At 44.6% G+C, this 18,253-nt stretch overlaps 2 protein-coding genes and 1 long non-coding RNA gene across 4 annotated transcripts; all 3 read left to right on the forward strand.

Moving 5' to 3' along the window:
• Nucleotides 1-463: 463 nt before the first annotated feature.
• Nucleotides 464-6,709, forward strand: LOC109737213 (uncharacterized). Its single transcript, XM_020296414.4, has 3 exons — nt 464-945; nt 3,371-4,386; nt 4,846-6,709. The coding sequence occupies exons 1-3, from the start codon at nt 719-721 to the stop codon at nt 6,147-6,149; spliced, it is 2,547 nt and encodes an 848-aa protein (XP_020152003.1). The 5' UTR covers nt 464-718; the 3' UTR covers nt 6,150-6,709.
• Nucleotides 6,710-9,610: 2,901 nt separating this feature from the next.
• LOC109737430 (uncharacterized) lies at nt 9,611-10,475 on the forward strand. Its single transcript, XR_002226584.4, has 3 exons — nt 9,611-9,926; nt 10,028-10,086; nt 10,163-10,475. It is a non-coding gene; the product is annotated as an uncharacterized lncRNA (long non-coding RNA).
• Nucleotides 10,476-10,814: 339 nt separating this feature from the next.
• LOC109737223 (wall-associated receptor kinase 17) lies at nt 10,815-14,187 on the forward strand. 2 transcript variants are annotated; one of them, XR_012203291.1, is made up of 4 exons: nt 10,815-11,947; nt 12,076-12,228; nt 12,358-13,641; nt 14,111-14,187. XR_012203291.1 is itself a non-coding variant. In XM_020296424.4 (3 exons), exons 1-3 carry the CDS (start codon nt 11,077-11,079, stop codon nt 13,560-13,562), a joined length of 2,229 nt encoding a protein of 742 aa, XP_020152013.1. In that variant the 5' UTR covers nt 10,815-11,076; the 3' UTR covers nt 13,563-13,776. The 2 variants fall into 2 exon arrangements, 1 of the variants encoding a protein (XP_020152013.1); XM_020296424.4 differs by lacking the exon at nt 14,111-14,187 and having other exon boundaries at nt 12,358-13,776.
• Nucleotides 14,188-18,253: the final 4,066 nt, after the last annotated feature.

Below are 18,253 nucleotides of genomic sequence, written 5' to 3' on the forward strand. Positions count from 1 at the left end.
AAAACAATGATGGTTCAACTGGCCACCAGTTGCTCGATAGTTCTCAAGATCATCGATGAAGGAAACTCTTATTCCTATGGTGCCATATCAAGGAGTTTATGGCAAAGTAAAAAAATGTTCCAGCAAGTCTCTTTGTGTCATGAAAATCGATCGTGCAATTTAAGGCTCATGAAAATCTAAGGTTGTAGCTTAGAGTGTGGGCAGTGAGCTCCTCCAAACATAGTTTATATCCCTATGAACAATATGCAAAAGAGCTACTCTCCGGAACCCAAAGATTTTGATTTCTCATAAGGTCCTGGTTGCTTTAATAAAAAGAAAAAACAAAATACCACATTTTGAGTCTTTTCCCTTTTTTTGTTTCGTCTTGGGCCCACATGTCAGTTTTTTTATTTTCGACCGACTTGGCCCTCCTCATCGGTCCGTCAACTGGTCTAGCTGACCACCTGACAAAACACCTAAACACACGTTTGGACCTTTGGCTCTGTCTTTCCGAGTTCAGACCGTGTGCCCTTCTTCCCTCAAGGAAAAAAAAAGAAAAAAGACCGCCCTGACCGTGCCCTAGCTTCACCGCCGGCCGGCCCTTCACCGCCGACCGCCGACGTCCCAATCCCGCGCGAGTTGGTTTCGGCCAGCGGCTAAGTTAATCCCACCAGCGTGCCGCACGCCCTGTAGATCCGCCCCTGAGGATTCGGTTAGGTTTGGTGTTGGCCTGGTCGCCATGGGGCGGAGCTCGGGGGGAGAGGGAGGAGGAGGGGAGGGGCAAGGGGAGGCGGATGGCGGCGGAATCGCAGACTGCTCGCCGGGGACCATCGTCTGGGTGCGGCGGCGGAACGGGTCCTGGTGGCCCGGGAGGATAGTCGGGCAGGACGAGCTCGCGGCGTCGCAGGTGGTGACGCCCAGGACGGGAACTCCGGTCAAGCTGCTCGGCCGCGAGGATGCTAGCATGTAAGCTTCCCTACCATTCCCTCTTCTATGTTTTTTTGCCCTGATTTATCTAGATTAAGAAATTGACCTAGGGTTAGTTGATTCCCAGCTATTCATTATAAGGATTTGTTTGGTTCAGGAATGACATGGGGATACTTAGGCACTTTTTGATTCGCAGGATTCACAAAACGTAGGAATATGAAAAATACAGGATTGGAGTGGCATGCCCACTTGAATCCTATAGGGTTCGCAGGATTCACAAAATGTAGGAATACGAAAAAAATGCAGGATTGGAGTGGCATGCCCACTTGAATCCTATAGGATTAGCACGGAGTATTTTATTTCACAGGAAAAATAAAGGAACTGTAAAATGAGGTTGGAGTGGATGCTGGATTTCCTATGAAATGTAGTAGACATGATTCCTTAGGAAAAATTCCTAAAAGATTCAATCCTATGAATCAAACGACCAAATGCAGGAAAAATTCCAAAGGATTATAACCCTCCAAAACTCATATGAAATTTCTTTGAATCGAATGAGCCTTGGGTTGCCGTTCCAAACGCTATTAGATCAACAAATGGAGTATTTTAATCATGGGAACAAACTTTTATAGATACTGTGACTTCCACATGTTTGAATAAATGGTTCGACGTTATTTCGGCAATTACTCACTCTAGATTAATAAATGGGTAACAAATGCGAGTGCTAGGCTGCTTTACGTCACGTGTCTTGTGCGTGCCAGTCTTGGAATGGGCGTTGCATGAAATAAAACATGACTAAAGTATGAAACATAAGTTGATGCGTTGATTGGATTCTGCCATGGCAGTGGCAGTCTTTGGGATAGTCTTAAGAGCATTGTGGTAAATACATTATTTTAGCCTTTTATTTTGTATGTTCTGTGATTCTGTCTATTGGATTTATGGTGTATTGAATAGTGTAGTCTGATGAAGTTCTTGATATTTTTAATATATAGCCGGGAGACTAATCTATGAATCCTTGGCAGAGTTGTTTTGTGCACTTGCATGATTTTATGGGTGGCCTTTACCTTTCATCGCATTCACTAAACAAGCTCTATAACGAAGTGGAAAAAAGTATTGGTGGATGAATTGGTAGAAGAAAAAAAAGAATTAGATAGGCACTGGAAAAGCAAAGAAAGATTCTTTGTCCTTGAAAAATCATGCAAGAAGCGAAGCATGTAGATTTTTGTTGCACCAAAGTGCTCAACCAACCTCAAAGCTCAGTTCGAAACCCTAAACATAAGGCGGCGCAGAAGCACGGTATTTAGTCATCCCCGACATGGGTGTTTTCTGCTTTTATTCACGACCTCATGAAAAATATGCACTAACCAGCCTGACTAGTTATAGTGTGTACCCAACACTCTTAACTTTGCCACCAAGTTGGCCGCACTGATAAAAACTCATTATAAATACCAACAGAAACAATCTCTAAAATAAACTCTCTTGCCAATTAAATCTCACCAAGACATCTCTGATTTCTAAAATATTAGACCGACTCAAATAGGTACCAAAAATATCAGACTTCCTTTGGGCGCCAGTTCCTTCTTGGTGGACCCCATCCAAACTCATGCAATTCCATGTAAGAACCCTTGTACGCGTCGCCCCTGATTGATCGGGTGGTCATGACCGTTCAAATAAAAGGCAACAAAATCCTGTTCTATTCAAACCGACCAGATCTCATATTTTCTTTTAGAGAGCTGCAACCATAACTATCCTATATTTCTGATTAGAAAACATTTTTGTTCAACCTCATGCACATGCACAACTAAGCCTCTTTCTCATATGCATGCACACATACGTGTTTCTTTTTTACGTGACTATGCTAGAGTCAGGTTCGCTTTAGCTGATTCTGCTGTGATCATACACAATCAAAGTCGTGGATACGTTTGACTTCTTCATGTCCAGCAGACTGCACTCGGGCACGAATTCATCTTCTTGTCACCTTCCTAATCAATTGTTTGAAAAAACTTTGGCTTGTAGACATCTCTGATTCTTAGGGTCCACTTTCTACATCAACTTGCGGTGCACAAATAGCAGGCTCATACAGTCCATCAACAACGATTGTGGTTGGGGTACACAAAGCCGTATCAGATTACATTTTCTTACAAGTTTCACTGACTAATTTCTTGCTTAGATGATTTTATTTATGTAGTAGTTTTCTAGTCACTATTAAATGGATCAGATTCTTGTTTATTCTTCTACTTCTTATTCATGGATCCCAAGTATGAAATTAGTTCTCCATCTGAGAGTAAGTACATAAGAATGTTAAAGAATTAGTTTCAAGTGAGTTTTTAATTCACAATGATAACAGGCAAACTGCTGATTGCACAGAGTACTCAATATTAGCTGCTAATGATTTGGCTTTCAACAGAGCTTACAGTTTGATTTCTGATTCTTTCTGTAATGATTCATTTCTTCCTCTCTTTGTCAGTGACTGGTATAACCTGGAGAAATCGAAACGTGTCAAGGAATTTAGGTGTGGAGAGTTTGATGCTTGTATTGAGAAGGCAATGGCTTGTCAAGGAACTCCTGTAAAGAGAAGAGAAAAATATGCTCGTAGAGAAGATGCTATTATTCATGCTCTTGAATTGGAAAGAAAGCAGCTTGCATTGAAGTACCAGAACCAAGGTTTCAGGGCAGATGACAGCTGCAGTATCCTCTTTGCTGACACAGGGAGGGAGTTTGACGACTTTCCTTCAGAATATTACTCAAGAAACAACGTCCAGGAACCTCAGTTGCATTTGCAAAGCTCAGCATCTCAGCAACGCGTAGATCTCAGCACTACTCGTTATAAAAGCAAAAAGAGTAAAAAACAGAAAGGGGATACCTCTGTTCGCCTTGGTAAAACAAAAGAGTGTGAAGAAAAGTTTATTCATGCTGGTTCAAAAAGAAACTTGTCAGGATCTCTTGATCTGGAAGCTTCAGGGAACACTCTCAGTAATTACGTCAATGGCTTTTCCCTTTCAGGACATACGCAAGAAGGATCAAATGTAGAGAGCGGTGAGAAAAATACAGCCCTGAAAAAGAGAAGATTAGAGGAAGCTATTTTTGAGGCATCTGTTGTCAAAAAACATGATAGATGCAGGCCACTTGCTCAAGTTGTACAGAGTAGCGTCAAATTTCCTCGCTCTTTTCAGTGCAATGATGATTCTGGAACTGTTGTAGTTGAAGGAGGGAAGGATCCTTTGCCTGCTATCTGTCAGGCGAAAAGAAGTGGTGCCACATACCTGTCTGCTGATTCTGGTGATGCACATAGCCGTGACTTCATACCTGTTAAGCAAACAATATTAACAGAAGCTCATCATGAGACAGAAAGTTACCTAAAGCAGGAGGATACTCTTCTCGAAGAGCAAACATTTCCGGGCTTTGTTGAGAAGCAAGAATCTGATTCTTCAATGAGTTTATGTTCAGATACTGAGACAGAAGATGACGCTGAACTTCTGCAAAGTAAGTGCCTCATTGCTACATGCCTTTTCTTTGGATTTTGATTTTGTAAGACACAACAATAAATAATCATGCCCCTGCTTAGGTTGTCAAATATTGATGCCTAATGATATTTTAGGGATGTTGTAGGATCAATTATTGCCGATCATGCGATTATTTAGTTATGCATGAGTGTGGGGCTGAACTGTTGCAAAAATCGAGTACAGCTCATTTCTACTATGCTACGTAGTGTCGTGTACATCTATTTTGTTGGTGCACTTCTTTTATGGAAGTTTGTTGATTAAACTTTGTGCTTTGAGATATGCTAAGTATACTTGTTCATGTTTGTGTTTTGCTACAATAACATACAACCTCCACCTTTGTCTTGAACTTATGATGCTTGATTCCAGTGACTTCCGTAACATTTCTTACTGGATATTTGTCCTTACTTGATCGCATTCCCATTGTTGATATTATTGGCAGGGTATGCTAAGGTACAATCCCCTGAATCAGATGCATGTGATCCTAATTCCCTCAAGGCTTCTAATAAGTCAAGGCATGCAAATGATATTGATGACGATGATGAGATGAACTTTTCTACTCATATTCCTCAGCAAAATGTCTTACTAGGTGAGGATGGTTCTCCTGAGTTAGGTGTTTCCCAGTGGCATATGAAAGGTAAACGCAACCGGCGCACTGCAGTAAAGAGATCAATGGGGAAGGCGGATGAAAATCTGTCATTAGATAGCTCAAGTAGTTTCATGAAGGGGCTGCTCAAAATGGCCAATAAAGGTGACTCTAAAGTTGAGATTATTGATGCGTCTAGCCATCAGCCGTTTGGTCAAAGTTTTCCTGAGAACCAAGAAGGGTTGGATTGTGATCATGATGAAGCAGATTTGGTTGACAAGGCCGCGAGTCATTCAGGAGTTAACAGATACCATGGTAAAGATTATCCCTTATCTTCAGAACCTGTCAGAGATATTGGACGAAGTTACACTTCTTTCAACAACTCTGAAATTTCTTGCAAGACCTCTTTGCTAAATAAAAATGGCAATCAGATAACCTCTATTGATCAGAAGGCATGTGGGGACGGATCTTCATTGTATCAACAAAATCATGGCTCACATCTTGGTTACACTGGGCAGGTGTTGTTTAATGTTGACCTGAAGGTACAGGCTAACTATCAAGGTGAGCATGTCCCATTGGTTTCTTTGATGAGCAGACTGGATGGCAAAGCTATTGTTGGACACCCTATCCAAGTTGGAATTCTTGAAGAAGGTTCAATGGACAGGCTTATTTTGGGCAGTGATCTTGTTCTGGAAAATAGCACAGCAGCACCACCTGCTTGGCCGACAGGCAGAAGGACTGTTATGCCAAGAGTCCCACGTTTGAATCCATCACGAGCAACCTTAGATGGCAATGCCACCGATGAGCAGGGGGTCAAGCATGCAAAGAAAAGCACCACCAGTGTCCGGAGGCCATTTTCGCAGAAATCTCAAAAGAAGCCCTCTGGCTTCAAGAAAGCAAGCTCACCAAGCCAGAAAACCAGACCCCTTTCATCCATTTCCATTGGGAAAAAGTCTCACAGAGAAGGTGGCCAGGCAAAGGCACATAGGCGCAGCGATGTTCTGGGTGGTCTATTGAAATCAGAAGGAGCAATTCCGCTGGTCACATGTGTCCCCGCAAAGGTTGTGTTCAGTAGGATAATGGAAGCAGTTGGCAGGCCGTCCCATGCTCTTGCTCACCGTGCTAGAAAGGCCAGTCCCGCGGTACGGGATCCACCGTAGGTCTTTTGGCTATGCTGGTAGTACGAATGGTTGGCATGGCTTGACCTGGCTCAGGCTTGCAGCTGTTGTATGTACATTTCCCAAAGTCCCAAACTGTCGATGCCTCAAAATCGTCGTTGATCTCTGACTGTCCGTCCGGTGGCTGGTGTGAAGATCGAAAACTGTTTTTGTGTTCAGATGCCGAAGCCTTGGCTAGGCAATCTGATGGAAGGAGCTTTCTTCAACAAAGGGGAAACCAGAGTACTGGCCAACCGTTTGGAACTGGCTGCCTCTCTCTTTTGTACTGTGAAGGTGCTGACTTTTGTGTTTGATCATGTATCTACATAGTTTACCTTTGTTGTTACATTACATACATAGCCAACAGCTCAACAGATCAATAGTATGTTATATGTAGAAGTTTATATCCAGATTTTGGAGTCATGCTTCACCTGTACAGAAGCATATGTAGGTTAGTGTGTGATACACAGAAGAGCAGCTTCAAATGTTGTGAACACAATCAAAGCTTTCTGGGTAACCTTGTCGACCTCAGTATGTCAATAGTATATGTTACTATTACAGAATCCGCAGTGCTGTGTTGCTGGCATTATTGTCATCGTCGTTGTTGTTTGTTGTATTTTTCTTGTTTGAAACTGCCATGGTATTTTCCATCTGTCAGTCCCCCGTGGAAGGTGGGACCAAGTGGTTATTTCAAAGAGTGTAAAAAAAGTGGTTATTACATTTCCTTCATCTTTCTGTAAAATATATACCTAGGGCGAATCAGTTGGACGTTGTAAAAGAGCACTAGTCTGTGTTTGGAAGTTGTAAAAGACCACTAGTCTGTTTGTGTAGAGCAGCAAACACCTGTAAGTAGCAGACGTGTTCGATCTTGCTGTTGTCAATTGGTGCGGTTAATTACCCGATTATCATGTGACTGTGAGTAAAAGTACTTTCCTTTCCTCTCCAAGTCCCAACCCCTTGATAACCTAGGGTGTTTTCCTTGCTGAATCCCTGTTATATATAATCCCGAAATCTTGCAAAGTTCCATTTCCATTGCTTGTGTAACAATGTACTGTCATGGCTCAGTTCACCTCCATGAAGGGCATGTGTCATTAACACAAACGATCTGTAAAACATTCCTAGGCTGAATCGGCTGGAAATTGTAAAAGACCACGAGTATGTGTTTGTGTAGAGCAGCAAACACCTGAAAGCGGCAGATGCATTCGATGTTGTTGTTGTCAAAACATAGAGTAACATTTGGAATTTTGTGTTCGTTGCTATGACTAATTACTTGATTACCACATGACTATGAGTAAAAGTACTTTCCTTTCCTCTGCAAGTCCCAACCCCTTGATAACCTAGGGTTTCCCCCTTGCCAAATTCCCTTGATATATAAGCCCGAAATCTTACAAAGTTCCATTTTCATTACCGGCGTAACACGGTACTATCACAGCTCAGTTCACCTCCGTGACGGGCCTGAGTCACTAACACAAACAATCTGTAAAATATATCTAAGCTGAATCGGTTGAAAGTTAAAAAAGACCACGAGTCTGTGTTTGTGTAAAGCAGCAAACACCTGGAAGTTGCATACGTGTCAGATCTTGTCTTTGTCAAAACATACAGTAACATTTGGAATTTTGTGTTCGTTGCTACTCTGTTAGTAAAAATACTTTCCTTTCCTCTCCAAGTCCCAACCCCCTTGATAACCTAGGGTTTTCCCCTGCCGAATTCCTTTTATACATAAGCCTGAAATCTTGCAAGGTTCCATTTTCATTGGTGGCGTAACACGGTCCTGTCACGGCTCAGTTCACCTCCGTGACGGGTCTGTGTCACTAACACAAATGATCTGTAAAATATACTTAGGCTAAATCGGTTGGAAGTTCTAAAAGACCAAGAATCTGTGTTTGTGTAGAGCAGCAAACATCTGGAAGTGGCAGACATGTCCGATCTTGTCGTGATCAAAATATAGAGTAACATTTGGAATATTGTGTTCGTTGCTACGGCTACTTACCTATTACAATGTGACTGTGAGTAAAATTCCTTTCCTCTCCAAGTCCCAACCCCCTTAATAACCTAGGGTTTTTCCCTTGCTGAATCCGTGTTATATATAAGCCCGAAATCTTGCAAGGTTCCATTTCAGTTGCCGGTGTAGCACGGTGCTGTCACGGCTCAGTTCACCTCCGTGACGGGTCTGTGTCACTAACACAAATGATCTGTAAAATATACTTAGGCCAAATCGGTTGGAAGTTCTAAAAGACCAAGAATCGGTGTTTGTGTAGAGCAACAAACATCTGGAAGTGGCAGACATGTCCGATCTTGTCGTGATCAAAATATAGAGTAACATTTGGAATTTTGTGTTCGTTGCTACAGCTACTTACCTATTACTCCCTCCGTCCCAAAATTCTTGTCTTAGATTTGTCTAAATACGGATGTATCAAGTCATGTTTTAGTATTAGATACATCCATATCTAGACAAATCTAAGACAAGAATTTTGGGACGGAGGGAGTACAATGTGACTGTGAGTAAAATTACTTTCCTCTCCAAATCCCAACCCCCTTAATAACCTAGGGTTTTTCCCTGGCTGAATCCGTGTTATATATAAGCCCGAAATCTTGCAAGGTTCCATTTCAGTTGCCGGTGTAGCACGGTGCTGTCATGGCTCAGTTCACCTCCGTGACGGGCCTATGCCACTAACACAAACGATCTGTAAAATATATCTAGGCTGAATCGGTTGGAAGTTGTAAAAGACCACGAGTTTGTGTTTGTGTAGAGCAACAAACTCCTGGAAGTGGCAGATGTGTCCGATTTTGTCGTTCTCAAAACATAGAGTAACATTTGGAATTTTGTGTTTGTTGCTACCGCTAATTACCCGATCACCATGTGAGCGTGAGTAAAAGTACTTTCCTTCCCTTGATAACCTTGGGGTTTTCCCTTGCCGAATCCCCTTTACATATAAGCCCGGAAACTTGCAAAGTTTCATTTCCATTGCCGGTGTAGCACAGTACTGTCGCGGCTCAGTTCACCTCCGTGACGTGCCTCACTAACACAAACAATCTGTCAGGCAAGTCGAAACACCGTGACTCCTTCAACGGTCATGGTGCACAACATCAAAGAAGAAATTCGTTGTGGTTGCTCGGGGTACTAAGCACTTGGGTTTTGTAATGCAGCGATAGTGATGACTTTTTATCTTGCCTTCTGTTGGGCTTTATTATGAATCTTATTTCTTAATTAATGAAATGTCAAGCTTTCCGGCGATGCGCGTTCAGTGGGAGGAGACGTTCTCGTCGACTACGACGCGCCTACGGTGACTTCGTAAAATCTAAGATGGTATGCCGGCTTAGTCTCTCGAAGGTGCTCATAAATATAGGGTGTGCGCGTGTGCGTTCATAGGGATGAGTGTGTGCGTGTATATATATATATGAGCGTTTGCGTCTGTAATGTGTTAAAAAAACCTTGCTTTTTTTTTTAAAAAAAGACAGCTTCAGCATTTCTGTGCAGACCACTTGAGCCTCCTCTCTGTCCTCCGGAAACCAGGACTCTTCACCCTCACCACTCGCCGCTTCTCCCACCTTCTCCGCCGCCGCAATGGCAGCGGAAAGCACGGCAGCCACCTCATCGCTCGCATGCGCACCCTCCCCGGCGCCGGCAGACGCACTCCTACCCGCCCCGCCAGCCGCCCAGCGTCCCGAGCAACGCGACCTTGGGACTGGGAGGGTCGTATGGGCGGTGATAAGCTGGACTAGAGGTTGCGCGGGGAGGCGGAGCCCGGAGCCGCCGTGCCTGGCGACATGGGCGGCGAGGTAAGGGGCTAAAACCCTAGAATTTTGGCAGTACCTTTATCTGAATCTGCTACCTCTTCTTCTAAAATAAATAAATCTGCTACTACTTGTTTCCTCCGCAGTTCCGCTTGTGGATTGCCCTCCTACTGGCTGGATGGCAGGGACAATGGATGCTGAAGTGGTACTATCCTGATCATCTACTGCCCTCTTTTTTTACCATCTCGGTAGACCGGGCATGATGTTTGGTTATTGTTTAGGTTCAGACATCGACTGAACTGGTGAATCCGACTACTTGATGAGAAGATAAGTACTACTCGTAGGCCTGCATACTTTCATCTGAACTTTCAGGTGGCCTGTCACCTGTCAGGTGGTGAAATCAATCAGTTATACCCATGAGCAATGGTCTGCATGATAATATTTCATATTTGGTTTAGGCACCGATGCATATATGTACAGACAATGGCCAGCAGTTTAAAGCATCCCCTCTGGTACCCAGTGTTTGCTTGAAGCATCCACATGACTTCAGGAAAGGAAATGAGATGGAAAGGGGGAAATGATAGTAACAGCGAATATGGTCGTGCTTATTAGTCAATGGGACAAATATCTCTTTGACCGGGGGGGGGGGGGGGGGGGGGGTGCATCCCCTCTGGTACCCAGTGTTTGCTTGAAGCATCCACATGACTTCAGGAAAGGAAATGAGATGGAAAGGGGAAAATGATAGTAACAGGGAATATGGTCGTGCTTATTAGTCAATGGGACAAATATCTCTTTGACCGGGGGGGGGGGGGGGGGGGGGGGGAGTGCTCAACTACAAGTCCACATATCGGCACATCTTAGCTGAAGCCTGAGGCAGCCTTTTGTGGCTGTGAGTCTCGAATAGATCACCTTCTTGGCTTCCACTACAGAAACTAGACCACAATAAGTTGAGAAAACGGTGCCCCACTACAGAAACTAGACCACAATAAGATGAGAAAACGGTGCCCCACTACAGAAACTAGACCACAATAAGATGAGGAAACGATGCCCCAGTATTGTCCTACAAGAGAAAATTAGAGTGTACCACGGTACCAGAGAACCACGGGCAAGTGTTTGCTAGTGGTTCTTCCCCTCGGTTTCCTGAGAAACTGTTGATAAATAGGCGTTGGAGCCTACCGTTTGTTTCCGAAGACCAATGGAGAAGGAGTTGCTTCCCTTTCCTCTCCTGCCATGGCTCCTCCTCACATGCTTCTCTCCATTCTTTGTTCATTCTATGGAATTGAGTACCTCTGCATGCTCAAGTTCCAACATCTCTATCCCTTATCCTTTTGGTGTCCATGGCCAAAGCCCCTCCCCAGCTCAAGGGTTCGAGATCAATTGTACTTCATCTGGTCCTAGGCTTCCCATAGGCAACAACTCAATTAGTATTCTCAACATCTCCCTGCTGGGTGGTTATGTGACCATCCTGGCTAGTGCCGCTTCCCGTTCCCCGCAGTGCAGAGGGAACATTGCTAGCTTCAGCCTTGAGGGGACAAACTTCACCTTCTCCGATACAAGGAACAAGTTCACCGCTGTCGGCTGTAATATGGTGGCCATGCTGTTGAATGGTACCAGTGGTGGTTACAGCGGTGGCTGCGCTTCTTTTTGCTCTAATAATAGCATCGTCGATGGTGCTTGCTCTGGTGTGGCTTGCTGCCAAGCACCGGTGCCAAAGGGGTTGAAGAAGCTGTATTCAGATTTCACAAACATAAACATAACTGCCAGTCTCAGCAAGTATACTTCAGCATGTGCTGAGGCGTTCATCGTGGAGCAGAACTCCTATGCTTTCGCTACTGCTGACCTGAAGATCCTGAACAACTCAAATAAAAGCCCTCCTCAATACCGGCATGTTGTTCTTGAGTGGTCCATAGATGGTGGCAGCTGTGAGGAGGCAAGCCGCTCTGCATCATATGCTTGCAAGGAGAATTCTTACTGCTATAACTCGTCTAATGGGATTGGATATCGCTGCAATTGTACCAACGGGTTTCAGGGGAACCCGTACCTGCAAGGGCCTGGTGGATGCCAAGGTAACGAACACGTCTGTGCTTATATTTTCTGACTTTTTTTGTTTCCTCAGTTTTTGTTTTCCAGCTTAATAATTGGCAAGAACTACCCATATCTGATATCTGTTTGGTTCCATGTGACTGTCGGCAAGATATCGATGAGTGCTTCCTTGGAAATCCATGCACACATAGCTGCATCAACGTGAAGGGCGGTTTCAACTGTACTTGCCCATCAGGGATGAGTGGTAATGGCCGAAAGGATGGAAGTGGCTGCAATGGAATTGGCACGCTGCAGATTTCAATAGGCAAGTTTCTGAAGCCCTATCTCACTGTTTTGTCATGCGATGGATGTTTACACTGTACAGGAGGCATGTTAAGTTCGATTAATGCTTGACCAAATAAATAATCCTCCGAGTTTTACTGTGCCTTTGCAGTTGTGGGACTAGCTCTGCTACTGCTTCTCCTTGTTTTCAGTTTCTGGACTCACTGTCTTGTTAAGAGGAGAAAGCTTGCGAAGAAAAGACAGAGATATTTTATGCAGAATGGTGGTGTGTTACTGAAGCAGCAGATGCTTTCACGGAAGGCACCATTGCGGATATTTACCTCAGGTGAGCTTGACAAGGCAACCAACAAATTCAGCGATAACAATATTGTTGGCAGAGGTGGATTCGGGACAGTCTACAAAGGTATATTATCGGATCAGACGGTTGTAGCAGTCAAAAGGTCGCAGCGGGTTGATCAGAGCCAAGTGGAGCAATTCGTGAATGAGCTGGTCATTCTTTCACAAGTGACCCACAAGAACGTGGTTCAGCTACTAGGCTGTTGTCTTGAGGCAGAAGTTCCCTTATTGGTGTATGAATTCATCTCCAATGGTGCCCTGTTTCATCATCTCCACAATACATCAATCCCAATGTCATGGGAGGACCGCCTAAGGATTGCAGTTGAAACCGCATCGGCACTTGCATACTTGCACTTGGCTGCAAAGACGCCAATCGTTCACAGAGACGTCAAGTCATCGAACATTCTTCTCGACACGAGCTTCACCGCAAAGGTGTCTGATTTCGGCGCGTCAAGGCCACTACCCCCCAATCAGACCCATGTGACGACCTTGGTGCAGGGCACACTAGGGTACATGGACCCTGAGTACTTCCAGACAAGCCAACTGACCGAGAAAAGTGACGTTTACAGCTTTGGCGTGGTACTTATTGAGCTTTTGACAAGGGAGAAACCAATATCAGACGGTCAGGTCGACGAGGTTAGAAGTCTAGCAATGCATTTTAGCACGTTGTTCCATCAGAACCAGTTGCTGAAGATTGTAGACTCTCAAGTGGCCGAGGAAGCTGGGATGAGACATGTCAAAACAGTCGCGCAGTTGGCTTTGCGATGCTTGAGGTCGAGAGGTGAAGAGAGGCCGAGGATGATTGAGGTTGCGGTTGAACTTGAAGCGCTGAGAAGGCTGATGAAACAACACTCTGTCCTGAAGAGTGAAGAAGAAGAGCCTCTGCTTCCTCTGCTTCGAGACTTGAGTTGCCACGGGGAGATGAATTTCGATGCGCAGTTGAGTTCGAACCATGATGGAATTGCCAAGGATGAAAGTATGGAGATCATTCTACTCCCATCCGGCGATCTCTCATGTTAGGTCTTTCATAATTATCTGTTCCATTTGTGGTTATCTGGCAGCAAGGTAGAAACCCAGAGTAGGTTTATTATGTCAGTTAGTGTTTTTTTTTTTTCTTTTTCGTATCTCTGGTCATCCCAACTTATCGACCAGTTTGTAGGTCAAGAAATGACTGCTAAATTTTCGCACTTGGATTTCACCAAAACTTCAGACACAAATCATAACCGCCTTTGCATTCGGCCATTGTTCATTCTGAAGTCTTTCACTTGCATAAATACGTCGTGGAGCTTAGATAGTAAAATGCAGGCTATGTGTTTGCTACCTTATGGCATATCAACTTTTACTAGCAGAAGAGATAAGCTGCAATGATTAGTTCCACTAGAGGATGGATTTAATCCCTGTCACTTAGTAACCATCTGGTTAATCCATGCCACTTAGTGACTATCTGGTTAATCCATGCGAAGGATGGATTCAATCTCCACATTTATAATCTCACATATGTATTGGAGCACAATACAAATATAAAATTACAAATCCAGAGCCATGAAACAAAGCAAGCTTGGAAGCAGTTCATGATTTGAAAGAAGATCCAAATCAAACACCGGGACATGCACTCTGATTATTCAGAATTTCAGGAAAAAGAAAACCCTATCCAACCATCACTCTTGTACAATTATTTGTCTGTCGCCTCGATCGAGCTCCTGAACAAACGCATTTCCTGGAGATGAAGAGAAGCTAGTCCGCATCTGCAAACCGACGTACATCATGGATGTAATGGACGGGTTATCTGAAACTATTTGTACACGAGATGAGGTGAATTACTAAAGATATATTCAAGGCGCTTTCCCCTTTTTTTGCCGGAAATATATTCAAGGTGTTAGCATGGATACTAAATGCTTCAAGCTCAGGTAATCAGTGATGGAACGGATTCGCTCCGATCTGAATTAATTGACACAGACATGGTATAGAGGCTGCGTCAATTAATTCGGATCGGAGAGAGTATGTTATTTTGCAATGAATTAAACATTTTCATTCAGCGAGGGTTGGCAGTTGGCACTATCATCATGGCGACGAGCGGACGACCGAGAGAAGACGGCACCAACGACAGGACGCTGGTCCGCCGGTGGCTTCTGGGCTTTGCTTCGCAGGAGGGGCGACATGACAATAGCATTCCAGCTTCCAGGTCGCTGTGTCGTCCTCGGTGGCTGCTGGCTGGCTGGCTAGCTCGCTTAGCAACCCGTGGGCTGTGGAAAATGAATGGATGGCTTGACCTGTTGACCATGACCCTCGTACCAGCATTTGTAACACGACTCAGGAGACCAAGACGTAGGGTGCCAGGATGATGATGGGAAAATATCCTGCGCTTCCTTGAGCGTGCGACTTCTATACGACCGACCTACAATGATGCATTGCGCGCGACGTGGCCGTGCGCACTCGATTGATTTCGAGTTGAAGAAGTCATGTGGCGTCATGAAATAATTGGTGCGGATATAACCATAGTTGTAGTTTGTATTCCGTATTTGATTGCTTTGTTTTTTCCTCGCTTTGGCATAGTTTTGGTTTTATATGACTTTGCTATTTGCCAGCGTGTCTTTTGTGTGTGTGTTGATGTTGGTTGTATACATTCTAACTATACAGAGGCCGGGTGTGTGTTCATTGTATTTTGCATCCTTGATGCTTAATTTTGAGTCAATAAAATTCACTTTTTGTCGAAAATATACATGCTCCCACCGGAATGCGCTGCCTGCCACTGCCATAACGGCAAATACTTGCTGGATGTAGACGCCTATGACGTGCTTGGTTTGCCCAGTGGAACCTGTTTAAGTGTATACAGGCCCTGGGTCATGTTTTGCGTGTTGTTTGATTGCATGCATTTATTCCAGTCGCTTTCCATGTGTATCGACATCGGCTTGGTATTGCCTTCTCTTTAAAAAAATAAAGAGGTTTCCCTCACCTCATTTTTTTAACACGGTACAATCAAAGTCATTCACATACACTCATCCCTATGACGCGTGCCTGGACGTCGCATGTAAGCTGTTTGGTTCACATCCTGAAAATGCCTGGTATAGCTTGGCCTGGGGTTTGCATGCAGGCGGTTAGCCTGGGTGGTGCAGCCAGGAAGGTAATTAGCCTGAGCCAGACGTGAGAATTGGGGAGCCTGGGCACACAAAACAGCTGCATGCACTGGTAGAAAATGGGCCTTTAGTCCCGGTTCGCAAAGGCCATTAATCCCGGCTATGCAACCGGGACTAAATATGCGCGACTAAAGCCCCCCCCCCCCTTTAGTCGCGCCTCTTACGAACCGCGACTAAAGGCCCGTCCACGTGGGCGCCAGGAGTCCGTCGGGGCGGAGGACCTTTAGTCCCGGTTCTCGTGGCTAACCGGGACTAAAGGCCTCCTCCGCAGGTTTAGGGTTTTAGCCCCCCTAAACCTGGTTTCTTTTTAATTTGTAGTGTTTTATTTCTTTTATATTTTATTTTGTGTTTTATTTTAATTTTGATGAAGTTTCAGTACACATATTCTACGCTACTATATACATGCATATGAAATTTCAAACAAGAAGAATTCAAGAGGAATATATAATATATATTCAATCTCGGGTGACCATATACAACTTCGAACAAGTTTCCATACACAATTAGGATGGATGACCATATACAACTTCGAACAAGTTTCAATCTCGGGTATGCATATAAATTTCTTCGTCCTCGGTATAGTGTTCTCCTTTAGGATTGATGACTTCCCTCATGAAAAATCCTGCTAATTCATCTTGAATTGGTCGGAAGCGAGCTTCTGGACTAAGCCTCCTCCGCAAGTTATCCGTCGCCTTCCGCACGCTATCCGATGCCTTCCGCTCAGAGGTGTGTCTCCGGATGTTCTCACAAACATAGTATCCACATAGATTGGTCCCCGGTGGCTGCTTATCCACATTAACTAACCTTCTAAAATCTAGCTCATGTTTGAATTCACCGACAATTTCTTCTGAGAACCGTCTCCAAACCCTACAGGGCAAAGAAAATTAAATGAACAAGGGAGTTATTAGTTACTTGATATTAGGAAATGAATGAAAGAGACCGATCGATATAGAGCTCAAATGATTGAAAATAATTACTTTTGCAGCATTTTTCTCATGTCGGCCCAACGCTTTGGATCCGAATCCATAGAGTCCATGATTAGAACTCTGGAGGTGTGAAGTTCAATATTTAGCAGAATCCAGTGAAACCTGCGGACACGTTACATGCACAGTCATGCATAACTCATCGATTAGACATACCATGCATGGAGTAAACAAAAGAGAATGGGCACAAGAGAGAAACACTCACCCAAAATGGTAAGGAAATAGAATATGACTTTTGAGTTGATGCTTTCTAAGAAACTTGTACAAGTCTTTCTCCACGTCTTCGGGGTGATTTTGTAACACATGTCCATTAACGATATGTGGGTCAATGAACCCAACATCATGGATGTTTCTTATTTTGCATTCCCAAATCTTCAATCTGCATAATAGCGTATATATATAGTGCAGGCAATGAAGAACGAGATGAGGTAGAAATAAATCACTTACAGAACGTAGCAACTCAGCATAGATTTGTCGAGGTCGCGCAGATTGAACAGCTGGAACAATTCACTCATATGAACTTGTACAGAGTACCGTTTGGTGTGATGCTCCTCTGTAACATCCGCATAAACATATTCTTTGTCGGCCCATGTTATGAATTGCTTGTACCAACGTAGCAGATTTCGCATTTGTGGTGGTAGACTCTTTTCCCGCGCAGGCTCGACGAGAGGCCCATTCCGCACATATTGTAATGCTATCTCACATACTGGCGCATCCTCAAGGCCTAAGAAGGCACGAAGAGTCAAACCCATCTCGGACGCTTGTTTCATGGCACTCGCTACAGTCAATCCAAGTGCTGCCGCAGCTGCTATGATCTCGGGGTCCTCTTCCGGACCGGCTTTCACTATGAGCGGGGGGATCGATTGTTTATTCTGCATCCCGAGCTGGTCAACTTGTTTCCCGCTTTTTTTTTTACTTTCTTCTTTCTCCTCCTTCAATATTTTTGCTTGCCTACGAAGTTCATGTCCATAGTCATCAGGCATATTCAGCTCGGCTTGGGACGGTGTCGTCAAAAAATCCTTAGCCCACTTCTTTTGCTTCTCAGTGAATACTTGCTTGGGCTCAGGCTCTTTTATCGCCTTCATATCCGCCTTCCATTTCTCATAATGAGCAGACGCGACCAATTTGGTTTCAGCTTCACTAAGTTCCCAAGGCCTTGGGAGGAGAGGCTTCAGTGATGGCTCCGGTACCCTTGTGGTCTTAGGTACATAAGGGTCCGGGTTAATAGTCCAGGAGCGGGTTTCCTTGCTGTCCGCCCGCTTCTGCTTCTTCGCCGGAGGTGGATTGGAGGGTGTCGTACCCGCCGGAGGAGGATTGGGGGGCGTCGTACCCGCCGGAGGAGGATTGGGGGGCGGCGGCTGCTTACCCGCCGGAGGTTGTGGATCGGGGGACGGCGTCGAATGGCGTGAAGGAGGTGTAGGTGAACCACCACGACCACCACCACCGCCACCACCACCACCACCACCATCGGAGGGGGTGGACTTGTTAGCCTTGGCGCCTCGCCTGGAAACACTATGTACTTCTTTTTCCATAGAATGATCTGGCGCTTGACATCTCCAAGTCTTCTCTCCCCTTCGGGTGTAGCTTTGTCAAT

This window comes from Aegilops tauschii, chromosome 2 (genome assembly GCF_002575655.3).
Source record: "Aegilops tauschii subsp. strangulata cultivar AL8/78 chromosome 2, Aet v6.0, whole genome shotgun sequence".
NCBI classification, from domain to species: Eukaryota; Viridiplantae; Streptophyta; class Magnoliopsida; order Poales; family Poaceae; genus Aegilops; species Aegilops tauschii.